At 43.5% G+C, this 12461-nt stretch overlaps 1 protein-coding gene across 1 annotated transcript in view; it reads left to right on the top strand.

Moving 5' to 3' along the window:
• Positions 1-5665, top strand: part of LOC120403139 — a 50026-nt gene extending 44361 nt beyond the window's left edge. Inside the window, exons 6-7 of the mRNA XM_039533943.1 lie at positions 5183-5310; positions 5524-5665. Of these exons, the coding sequence (XP_039389877.1) occupies positions 5183-5310; positions 5524-5665 (270 nt within the window). The remainder of the gene's footprint in view (positions 1-5182; positions 5311-5523) is intronic.
• Positions 5666-12461: the final 6796 nt, after the last annotated feature.

Below are 12461 nucleotides of genomic sequence, written 5' to 3'. Positions count from 1 at the left end.
GGGAGCCATGTTAGTCTGAATCTGTAAAAAGCGACAAAGAGTCCTGTGGCACCTTACAGACTAACAGATGTATTGGAGCACAAGCTTTCGTGGGTGAATACCCACTACCCAGACGCAGTGGGTATTCACCCATGAAAGCTTATGCGCCAATATGTGTGGTAGTGAGTCTGTAAGGTGCCACAGGACCCTTCCCCACTACAGGAATATTCAGGTAACTGGTTAAGCTGGTTTTCCAGGTCCTTTGCACCAGAGGGCTAGAAAATGGCCCCAACTCTCTTCTCTTTATTATCAGAACCACATGTTCTTCTTGTGATGCTCTGGCCAAAAGGGATATATAAACAGGGGAATATAGAGTAGGCAGGTTATACTACTTCTGAATTTCACACTGGTGTGACAACTACTGGAATACTATGCCCAGTTCTGTTGTCCACTATTCAAAAAGGATGTTAATAACCCAAAGAGGTTTCAGAGAAGAGCCATGGAAAGTATTAAGAGATTGGAAAACATGCTTTATAGTGACAGAGTCAAGGAGTTCAACTGACTTAACAAAGCAAAGGTTATGTGGTGACTCGATGACTAAGTACCTACAATGGGAGCAAATATTTGAAAATGGGCTTGTCAGTCTAGCAGACAGTAGTACAAGGAGATCTAATGTCTGGAAGCTGAAGATCGACAAATTCAAATTGAAAGTAAGGTGTACATTTTTAACTGTGAGGGTAATTAGCCATTTGAACAACTTTTAACATCAAGAGCGGATGTCTTTCTAAAGGATATGCTCTAGTTCAAACAGGAAATGAACAGGGAAGTTCTATGGTCTATGATATGCAGGATGTCAGACTAGATAATCACAATGGTCCCTTCTGGTCTTTGAATCTCTGAAATTAATGGAGTTAATATAATATTTGTGAGAGAAAACTCAGTCCTGCAGTTGGTATACTCTGTCACTAGAGCACATAGTACAGAGGAGACTATGGTGTTATTTACTTAGCATGTCCAGGGCAGTCACAGAACAAATGATGTGTGTTTTGTCTTTAGACACTAAAGGTCCCCTATTCCCATTCCCATTCCCATTCTCCAATTATAATCAATGGTAGTTTTGGGAACAGGCTTGCTGTGTGGCTGGGTGCAGATATGACAGCGAATCTTTCCTGCATCAGTCTCATTGGATGTAAAAACCTTTACTCCTGGGGGGAATTCTGCACCACTGCACAATGCAGAATTTGTGCAAAATGAATGTTCTGCACAGAATTTTTTTTTCCCCGCAGAATTGGCGCTGCAGAGTTGCTGCCCACCATTAGGGGCCTCTGGACTTGGTAGAGCCTGGCTCCTCAACTCGCAGTGCTTTGGAAGGCACAAGTGGGCTGGCGTTACCGGGTTTGTTGGCCCAGCTTGGTCACATTATATGGCCCCAGGCCCCCTCCCTGTATGGCAGCTGCTGGAGCTGGTGAGCTGCAAGCTGTGTCTGTGGGGAGAGGCAGCAGCTCTCAGTCTATGGGCTCCTCAGTCTAGCAGACAGTAATATAATGAGATCTAATGTCTGGAAGTTGAAGATCGACAAATTCAAATTGGAAGTAAGGTGCACACTTTTAACTGTGAGGGTAATTAGCCGTTCCAACAACTTTTAACATCAAGAGCGGATGTTTTTTCTAAAGGATATGCTCTAGTTCAAACAGGAAATGAACAGGGAAGTTCTATGGTCTGTGATATGCAGGATGTCAGACTAGATGGAGCTGGGAGCTGCAGGGAGAGCCTGCTGCTTTCCAGAAGGGGAGACTGAGGATAAGAGGGAGATCTGTTGGGGGCGGGGTATGACTTGAGCTGTTCTGAGGATGGCCGAACCTTTAAATTGTGCTCCCCCTCTATCAGCAGATATGGGCCATCTCTGCCCGGGGGGACGTTAATGAAGCTGTGCAGAGTGTAGCTTGTGGCTGGGCTCAGGGTGGGAGAGGGGCATGGGCATCTGGGCTGGGGGGTGCCCTGTGGCTGGGCTCTGGGGAAGGAGTGTGGGTGTCTGGCCCCACAGCTGGGCTCTGGGGAGGAAGGGGTGTGGGTGTCTGGACCAGGGGGGCCCATGCAGCCCCCTCCAGCACTCCCCAATACCCCCTCCCAATACACACACACACCCACACACCCACACCCCTCCAGCACCTCACAAATACCCCCTCTAGCACCCCCCAACAGTACCGTCCCTTGGCAGTGACCTTGATTTGGGAACTTGAAATATAGTAACCCCATGGGGTCAGGGTGCAAAAACAAGAATCGACTACCCTGGAGGGGCAGAGTTTTCCCCTAATATGTGTCCAACTGGCACATGTGACACCCAGACTGAGGTCCCCGGCAAAACATAACAGAGAAACAGGAACTGGGTTATTGTAGGGATTTCTTTAACTCTGCTCCTGGGGGGGAATCTTTTCTGCGGTCTGTATTGGTAGAGATCCTTGCTGACTGATATTTTGAAATAAATTACCAAAATAATTGAAACTGGCATGATTATATTGTGTTATTTTGGCAAATAAAATACCCAAAATTTTGCAGAATTCTTAAATATTATGTGCAGAATTTCTATTTTTTTTTTTTTGGTGCAGGATTCTCCTAGGAGTAAAAAACAAGGACATCTAGATCCGCTTCACGAGTGGCTCTAGCTTCTCTTTTCAATCACTAATTTTGATGATTTTCTCTGAGGAAAAATGCTTTGCATTTACCATCCACAGCACTTCAGGGTGCAAATTTTCCAGACCAGACGTGCTGTGTTCAGTGCAAGTCAAGGGAAGGGAGAGCAGAAGAGTTATTTTAAGGCACCTTTACCCTTGCTTAGTCCTGAAGTTGCAAGCACTAACCTGCAGCCTGTTCTGATTTACCCAGGTGCCAGCAGTCACCAGGAAAACCTGTCATATGAAAGGAGACTCAAAGAGCTTGGCTTGTTTAGCCTAACCAAAAGAAGGCTGAGGGGAGATATGATTGCTCTCTATAAATATATCAGAGGAATAAATACCAGGGAGGGAGAGGAATTATTTAAGCTCAGTACCAATGTGGACACAAGAACAAATGGATATAAACTGGCTATCAGGAAGTTTAGACTTGAAATTAGACGAAGGTTTCTAACCATCAGAGGAGTGAAGTTCTGGAACAGCCTTCCAAGGGGAGTAGTGGGGGCAAAAGACATATATGGCTTCAAGACGAAGCTTGATAAGTTTATGGAGGGGATGGTATAACGGGATAGCCTAATTTTGGCAATTAATTCGTCTTTGACTTCTATTGGTAAATATGCCCAATGGCCTGTGATGGGATGTTAGATGGGGTGGGATCTGAGTTACTACAGAGAATTCTTTCCTGGGTGTCTGGCTGGTGAATCTTGCCCACATGTTCAGGATTTAGCTGATCACCATATTTGGGGTCGGGAAGGAATTTTCCTCCAGGGCAGATTGGCAGAAGCCCTGGGGGGTTTTCGCCTTCCTCTGCAGTGTGGGGCATGGGTCACTTGCTGGAAGGTTCTCTGCACCTTGAAGTCTTTAAACCATGATTTGAGGACTTCAATGGCTCACACACGGGTTTGATACAGGAGTGGGTGGGTGAGATTCTGTGGCCTGCATTGTGCAGGAGGTCAGACTAGACAATCATAATGGTCCCTTCTGACCTTAAAGTCTATGATTCTATGATTAAGGTTGGTTGGAAATTTTCGGTCAGAATTGATTTTGATGGAATATTGGATTTTGACTTATTTTTTCCATGAAAGGTGTCTGGACTCTGTGGAATACTAGTTTTTAATTGAAAAAAATGCCCCCAAATTAAAATATTTTTGCTGAAAACTGAAATATTCTTATTTGGAAATTCCTCCATGGTGCCTCATGTAGTTCAGTGGCTTCCTGTCTTCATTCTCTTCTATGGGTCAACCTCCATGGCCAGACTACATTTCTCATAATGCAGCATGGCTAGGGACTCCTATGATTTGCTGGCTCCCTTCTCCAAGAGGGCAGATTGTGGTGCATCATGGGAGAGTGGGTGCTTGAAGACCCACATGACTGCTCCCATGAGGCACCAAGGCAGCATTTCCAAAATTAAAATATTTCAGTTTATGGCCAAAAAGCCAAAGTTTCCATGGAGGGAAAAAGACTTTTGGAGCAGCTCTACCCAGGAGTTGCTTTGGAAGCTGGGAATCAACCAGGACCGGGATTACTTATGACTTCACCTTATTATTCCAGGCCATGCCACTTACACCTCTGGCAAGGGAGGAGGAAAGAGCATAGGAATCTCTGCAGTCTCCCTCTGATACCCACATATTCCATAGGCAAGGGGAATATTCTACTGATAGTGAAGCTGGAATTAAATGCTGAGAATGCTGGTATTGTATCCTCAAAGTAAGGCTCAGATTTTCAAAGGGCTCCAAGGGTGTTAGGCACCCAAAACTCATTGAAGTTTTATCATCCTTATTTTAAGAAAGAGAAGAGTTAGGTGACTTGTCCAAGACTTTGGAGGTAGAAAGAATCAGAGCTCTGATATGAGTTCAGGGATTCCCCCTCCGCTGCTCTGACTGTACCTCTCACTAATAGCCATGAGACTGGTTCTGAAAAACAATAGCCATTGTCTGCAACTATTTTCTGCAAGAGGGAGTTCACCTTTGCTCAGTTAGGATATAGTTAAATACCCCTTTTCCACGGTAAACTTTTGAAATCTCTTCATTGCTCAAATGAGTTGCACATAAACCAGAAAGAGGCAGAAATATTAAGATTATCAATTATCCATTAGTTTTGCCCTGAAAATTGTACTAATTCATTAAAACCTCATGAAGTGTACAAGAAAGTGCCAGTGCACACAGAATTAAATAGGTGTTGTAAATAGAGCCCTGCACAGATACAAAATTTGTATCCGCATCCAATCCACGATCCACAGAAATGGTCTGCAGATATCCACATCCACATCTGCGGCTGCAGATATCCGTCAATAGAGAGCAGATATCTGTGGATTTTCAGGGCTCTAGTTGTAAACAAGTATCCTTGTCCTGGCCCTCGTGTCAGCCCTCACCTCAGTTTCCCTTTTGGGTCCCCAGTAATGCCATAAGAGTTTATCCTGCAGTGCATCCTAGTTTATTAAGAAAAGTATAGTGCATGTCATCTTTGAAACACTGCTTCATTCTCACCATACCTGGACTCTTACGCAATCCTCCTCTGTCCCACTGCCAGAACAGCCACCACAGCCTTTCCTTCTGGGATGCAGCACCACCCTTCCCATCGGGAACTCCCACCCCCTCTCTGCTGGGAGCATCCCTCGCTCTCCCTGGCCATCTCATGCTCTCCAGCAAGGAGACATCAGTAGGTAAGCGGCTCCCCCTTCCTTCAGCTCTCTTTAACCCTTGGCTCTAGCTCTCAACTTAGAGCCAGCAGGCATCTCCCTCTGCTGCTGCTGCCTCCACTGTGCTGCCTTCAGCCCTGGCTCTCCAGTTGGTGAAACCCAGCCAGCCAGCCAGCCAACTTCTCTTGCTCCTCTCTTCCTTTCAGCCCTTTCTCAGGAACCTCCTTCTCTCTCTAGCAGCTCTCATCTCCTGCTCTTCCTGACGGAACCAGTCTGCTCTGATTCGCCGGTTATTGGTTTCACCAGGCCTCTGATAGCCCCCCAGTGCTGCTCTCCTTCTGAATTGGTCCAAGCAGGGAGCACCAGGAGCGGAACATGAACACGGAGCCCAGTTTCATTTAATGGACCAGCTACCCTGTTACCGGTGCCCTGCTGCTCTTAGTGAAAGGTGGGAGCATGAGGCAGGCCAGGACTTCCATCAGTGGATGGATTCACTGGGCTACATGGATGCACTGGGCCACAGGCACTGCTCTCCCCCCATGCCCAGGACTGTAGACCTTGGCATCCTCATAAGTTCCACACCTTTTAGCCATTTTCTTGGCCCAACGTCACTGTGTTACATCCACAGACTGTCTCACTGACTTCAGACCTTGTCTGTTGCTGCTCAGCTGCTTTTGGGCCTGTTCCGGTTTCTGCTGAGAAGGAAGGCAGGAGTTTGCAATCAATTAATAAGAATCCATACAAATTCCCTCTGAGAACATGTGACCAGTCCTTCCACCGGGAAAGGGTCATTTTGCTTGCCCCACATATTCCAATCTGCATTTCCTCTGGCAAATGTTCCACACCCACAAGTCACAATACATCATGTTTTTTTTGTAAATTGCATGCTTAGAATGTATTCTGATGCTGGCACAAAAGACAGCAGGAGCTAAACAGCTGAGATGCCTGTTTGAAATTAACGTCTCTAAACCAAGCGAGATCAGTGTATCGAATGATGCAGATTTAAGAGCAGCATATCAGACTAGACTGAAACTACTGATTTGGAAAAGAATTGTGTTCCTGATACAATTCTGGGAATTACAAATTGACATTGTTTTGTCTTCTTTTTTTTTTTTTTAATCCTGGTGAACGCCTACAATGTATCTTTTTTCCTAACCCCAGTAAAGGCTTTCTTTTGTTCACATTAGCAGTTTTTCATGAGCCTTCATAATTGTTTCTTATAAAATAAGTTGATTTCTATCATCCTGGTTAATGATGTGCTACATTGTTTATAAGATAATGCAATGAACGCATACTGAACTCATCCTATTATCCCATAAGTAATGCAATAAACTGCTTAACAGGGCAATTAAATCAAGTGATTTTAATTTAATGTCATTAGATAGTGTTCAAGAGTACCCAACTTTTTGTTTGGAGGATAAGCTTACCCTCTGAAATATTGGAAAATGGACCTTATTAATGTTTTTGTTTGTATTCCCCAAGGCGCTAATCACACAGCTTTCCGAATGGGAGAGAACTAGTATAGCCTCTAGTAACTTGTGACAGAGCAATGGATTTAATAACCTTGAAGATGTCCCCAGGGTATTATGCAGCAGGGTTTGAAGCTTAGAAGAAAAAGACATTTCGTTATATACAGATGGTAGAAAATCAAATACATGAAAGAAATATAAAGGTTAAATAAATGATATTGTTTAAAAAACTTCGACCCACAGTATCAGACCTGATTTGAATTTTTGAAGGGGGTCTAAGTGGATAGTTTTTTGGATGACATTAATTCCTTCTTTTGTACTTTAATAGAATTTCATTTTTCCCTCCACCTGAAAGTGTAATTTAAATACTCAGCACCACATGCAATTTCATTAGGAATGGTTCCAGTGGAATTAAATCTCTGTCGTGCATCTTAAGTCTATTCTAATGATTACTGCTCTACTGAGTATGTAATTTAAAGTCTCGTGTTAATACATTAGGTGCTGAACACCAGAAACTAGCTCTTTCCAACGTCACAGTTGAAGAGTCATCTTCCTTACTGCCAGAGAAGTCTACTTGCAGTTGCATTTCTAGGGAACAAAAGTGACATCTAACAGTTCTGTACTTAATCCCAGTTGCATCTTCCCTGGTCATTTTTAAGGGAACCAGTTACCATTGGGACAGGGACTGTCTTTTTGTTTTGTGTTTGTGTAGTAGTGCCTAGCACAATCAGGTCCTGGTCCGTGACTGGGACTCCTAGGGCTACGAGAATACAAATAATAAAAATAATAATGAATACCTTCTTATCTTATTTGTAGATGTCAATGAGCACCACGATTTTTAAAATTGGGAAGCAAAATGTAGGCTCCCTATATGGGTCTAGATTTTTAACAGAGTTTAGTTCCCATTTAGGCACCTAAGTAAGAACCAGACTTTTTAAAATGCTATCATCTTGCCATTCCCACTGTGATAGGATCAGATTTGTAAAAGGAATCCATACCCACTGCGCTTCACTTTTGAAAATCTGCTCTCATATGTGAATGCTGAGCTCTTTGGAAAGTCAGCCCTTAAGTCACCTAAAAAGGGGAGTTGATTGTTCAAAAGGGTTGAGCACCCAAGTGCTCCTACTGATATTTGTGGAAAATGCTGGGCGCTCGGGACTTGTGAACAGTCTGGCCTGTCGTGACTAAATACGGATTTGGGAGCCAAACTCTAGACTCCAATTTTTGAATCTTGCTGCTGAATTTTATTTAGGGCAAAGTGCCCACTCTGTTCAGTGTTTCCCTTATAAAACAGATCTACTCATAACTTTTAGTATTGTTGTAACTCCAGCTGGTTGGCTTGTTTGTTGCAAATCAGATTTATTTTGAATTTTGCCTTTATTTGATTCAGTATGCCAGTCATCTGCAAGCAGATCCTTATCGCTATGAATGTGTTCGTTATTCATAAGTATTTGCTGTATAGTTTAAGCAAAGAAGTTTCAGCCTGTTGTGTGAATATTTCATGAGTAACAATAACATTTATACAGTGTTTTTACCTGTTCAATCTACAGGCATTTTCAAAAGTGCGTTAGGCCTGGTGTACACTTAAAGGTTAGGTCGATATAGCTATGACATCAGGTCTGTGGAAAAACTCACAGCCCCGAGCACTGTAGCTGTACAGACCTAACCCCTGGTGTAGACACAGCTAGAAGAATTCTTCTGTCAACCTCGCTCCTGCAACTCGGAGAGGTGGATTACCTACCATGAAGGAAAAACACCTTCTGTTGCGGTAGGAAGTGTCTACACTATGATGCTAGTGCAGCATTGCAGCTGTAATGCCCGATGTGTAGACATGTCTGAGAGTTAAATGCCTAAGGCCATGTCTACACTTTTGTCAGTATAACTTATGTCACTCAGGGGAGTGAAAACCACACCCCTGAGCAACATAAGTTACACTGACAGAAGCGCCGGTGTGGACAGCAGTAGCTTCTCCTGCTGACATAACTACTGGGGCTCATGGAGTGGTTTTATTATGTCGATGGGAGAGCTCTCTCCCGTCAGCACAGAGCGGCTACACAAGCAATCTTATGGTGCAGATCCATCAGTGCAGCTGTGCCGCTGTAAGCTCGCTAGTGTAGACATGGCCTAACTCTCATTCAAGTCAGCTGGAATTCAGTGCCTAACTCCCTGGGGCCTTGTGAAAGTCTCACCTGTAACCTCAGAAGACTCCAGTGATGTAGTTGAGTAAATATCATCCCATTTTTTAGAGACTGGGAAACTTACCCAGCAAGGTAAAATGACTTCCCTAGTATTACACACTAAGTGAGCGAAACACTCAAGATTAAAACACAGGACTTCCTGACCTCTTTGCTATTGATAGTGTGTGACTGGACAACTGAGGTAAGCTACGTGGTATTGCTTCAGCTCCTTGATTGGGTACTGGACACTTCTTAAAAGAGAAACTAGCAAATGGTGACCAATGAATAGAGAACAACAACTTAGGTACTAGAGCTGCTCAAGACACTTTAAATTTTGAAATTTGTTGACAAAAAGGCTATGTTTTTGTGAAATACTTTCCAATTTTTGACCAGTTGGAAGGAATAATTCCTAAACTTTTCATTCATTAAATATTTGGGATTGTTGAACAATGAATAAAACAACCTCACAATTAGAGAACCAAACTTCCCTTCACAAAAATGGCTTTGTTATGTTTTTAGGCATCCAGCCCTAGTCAAAACTTCCAGGGCCTGATTCTGCAGTCCTTAATGAGCCATTGAATTCAGTGCCTTCATCTGGAGTTTTGGCTAAGTAATAACTGCACAATGGAGACCTTCAGCACTAAACTCAAATGATTCGGTAGGGGTGACTTTAATAATAAAGACTTTTTTTTAAAAAAAAATGACAGCTACTGTGTAATATGGGAACTACAGGTCCCGTGAATCACATCTGGGTTACTTTTTTTTTTAAAATGGCTGTCTGCTAGCATAATTAACTAGTAGTTCTAAAATGTAATTTATATCACTCAAACAGGTCAGAATTACATTGTACTTTAGAGAAGCGCCGTGAAATGGGAAATGCAAATTTGAACTCATGTAAGTTTTTTAAAAGTGAACAGTAAATCCTACTGGGACTCTGAATCTGACAGAAAAATTATAGGAATAATCCATGCTCAGAAAAAGAAATGCAGATAAAGGGCCTGATCCTGAGAAATCCTCAGCATCTTAACCCAATGGGCCTGATTCCCAGTTACTCTATCCTGCACTTCAGATGGGGATGAAGGAGAGATTAGATAGGGTGACTTTAAGCCACCTTTGTGCTTCCTGTGTTGCAGTACTGTGCAGGGTCCTGGCTGACTCCCCATGTAAACTAGAGCAGCCACTTGGATGCTATAATTTACACTGTTTCCTGTGGCCTCATATAGGCATTGGAAGCAGAGAATAGCAAAAGTGCAATGCTCTCTGGCCACCCCCTTCCCAGCCTGCCCCCTACATCAGAGTCTGGGAGCCCTTACACCATCTGTGCATTGGCTGGAGACGCCTTATTCATAGAGGATATTGCATGCAGTGGCTACTACCCATCTGAAGACCCCTTTGTGCTGCCAGAATGTCTTGAGCATAACAGGCTCAGGCCCAATGAGTGAAATTCAGAGAGCCAGCACTAGGAGGGCACTTCAGTGGGACTTCCCAGCCGCATAGCTCATGAGCTGGTCCGCTACAGAGGGGTTCGTTTCACCCACAGTGAACTGGGACTGCTCAACACGTCTCAGAATCCAGTGCAAAGTTTGCAACAAACCAACACAAAAAAGAAGAATTCAGCCTGCGTTTGACTAACAGGGCGGTGAGGGGACTAGGCAGCTGCCATGATTTTATTTTGGCTGAAGTACTTCCCCTTAGTATAGAAATCTGAATAGATATTACATAACAAGTATCTGTTTGGATTGGTTCCCCGCTGCCCTGCCAGGTATGCTTTATTTCCCCTTACATGGCTTCTCACAACCTCTTTCCGCTGAGATTTGAATACTACATTACCATACCACCTAATTATTTCTGGTGTTATCTGCATACTGAGAAAAGGAACAGTTTCCCCTCCATGAGAGCAAACAATAAACTCTGTCTGTCACTCCTCCACCGGGAGGCAGCTTGGATTGTTTTGCTAGAAAGCCCACGGAGGTGGGATAAGAGGAAACCTCAGAAATAGGTAAGTAAAAATGGCATAGAAAAATAGCCATGAAAAGAATATGGCCCTGATTCCCTTCTTGGATACCCCAGATTTAAACTGGCATAACTCCACTGATGTCAATGGACTTACACCTGATTTACACCCTTGTGAATATGAAGGTGAACAAGGCCCTACATCTTTTCTGAAAAAAATGCCATTAAAAACATGAAGATCTAGCAGATATTTTTGTTCCATTGGCTTTTGCTTTACCATTAATGAGACGTCTGTCTTAGCACAAAAGGTCTTGAAGATTTGTACATAGTAATGGATCATTATTCTAGTCTCACATAGGGTGAGGAGGGGAACCTAGTATTGATCCTATTGTTCTGCTCATAGGCTATCAGCCAGAACATCGTTCCCATTGCCAGCTGTTAAAGAGAGAAAATCCGTATGATGATATTTGCTCTAAGTGAGATACAGACAGGAGTAGAAATGTAAACACTCCGGAGTCTTACTTCAGCTGGATTTTTTTTTTACAGTCCCCTAGAGGGTGAAGAAGGATGGTCTAGTGGTTAGCGTACTGGATTGATATTCAGGAGACGTGGGCGCCGGTCCCACCTCGGGCATCAACATGAGCAGGTCATGAGGACTTGTCCACATTTAAAATGTTGCAGTTCAGTGACGACACTGTAGCACTGTAGCACTTCAGTGAAGACACTACCTATGCCAATGGGAGGGCTTCTCCGAGTGGTGCAGTTAATCCACCTCTCCAAGAGGCAGTAGCTAGGTTGATGGGAGAATTCTCATGCTCTCTACATCTGGCGTTAAGCTGGTTTAACTGCATCGCTCAGGGGTGTGGATTTTTCACACCCCTAAGTGACGTAGTTATACCGATCTAATTACCTTGTGTAGACCAGGCCTTGTTGATAGTGCTTCCTGGCCTTGCCAGATGGTTGTGAGGGTAAAATCCATTAATGACCAGCAGGTGCTAAGACAATTCAGTGATGATGACCATGTAACTACCTAGTGAAGCCGTATGTCCAAAAGCTGTCAGAGCCTGCAGAAACTTTAATGGGCTTTTTTTCCCCACTTCTTACTAAATAAGAGTTATTATTTTTATGGTCATTAGAACTTGTCTGCCATGCTGGCAAATTATTTTACTCTGGCAATAACTTGTTGGCAATAGAGTATGTTTTGCAGAGAGATTGATTCTGGAGATATGGCTGTGGGTGGCAAGTCCTCTCAAATTAAATGGTGTAAAAAGCCAGTTGGAAAATGAGGGGGAGAGGTTAGTTCAGTCGGATGTTTGAGGGCTGTTTGCAAGACCTGGAAAAGCACACGTTTCAAAGTAGCTTTGATTTACCATATTCCAAAAAGAAAATAGGCAGGGGAAGGGGAAGACTCAGCTAGAAGTAGCAGAAACATTGGCACATGAAATACATTTCAGCTACACAGCAAAGGGAGTCAGAGAAAACCTAGGATGGCAGGTTAGGGGATTGCTAAGAAATAACATCTGATAATTGCAGCAGGAGAGTTTCTGTGTAACAGTGCCAGGCTATCGGGCATTTA

Source organism: Mauremys reevesii, linkage group 1 (assembly GCF_016161935.1).
Source record: "Mauremys reevesii isolate NIE-2019 linkage group 1, ASM1616193v1, whole genome shotgun sequence".
Lineage (NCBI taxonomy): Eukaryota > Metazoa > Chordata > Testudines > Geoemydidae > Mauremys > Mauremys reevesii.
This window is presented reverse-complemented; position numbering and strand designations above follow the sequence as displayed.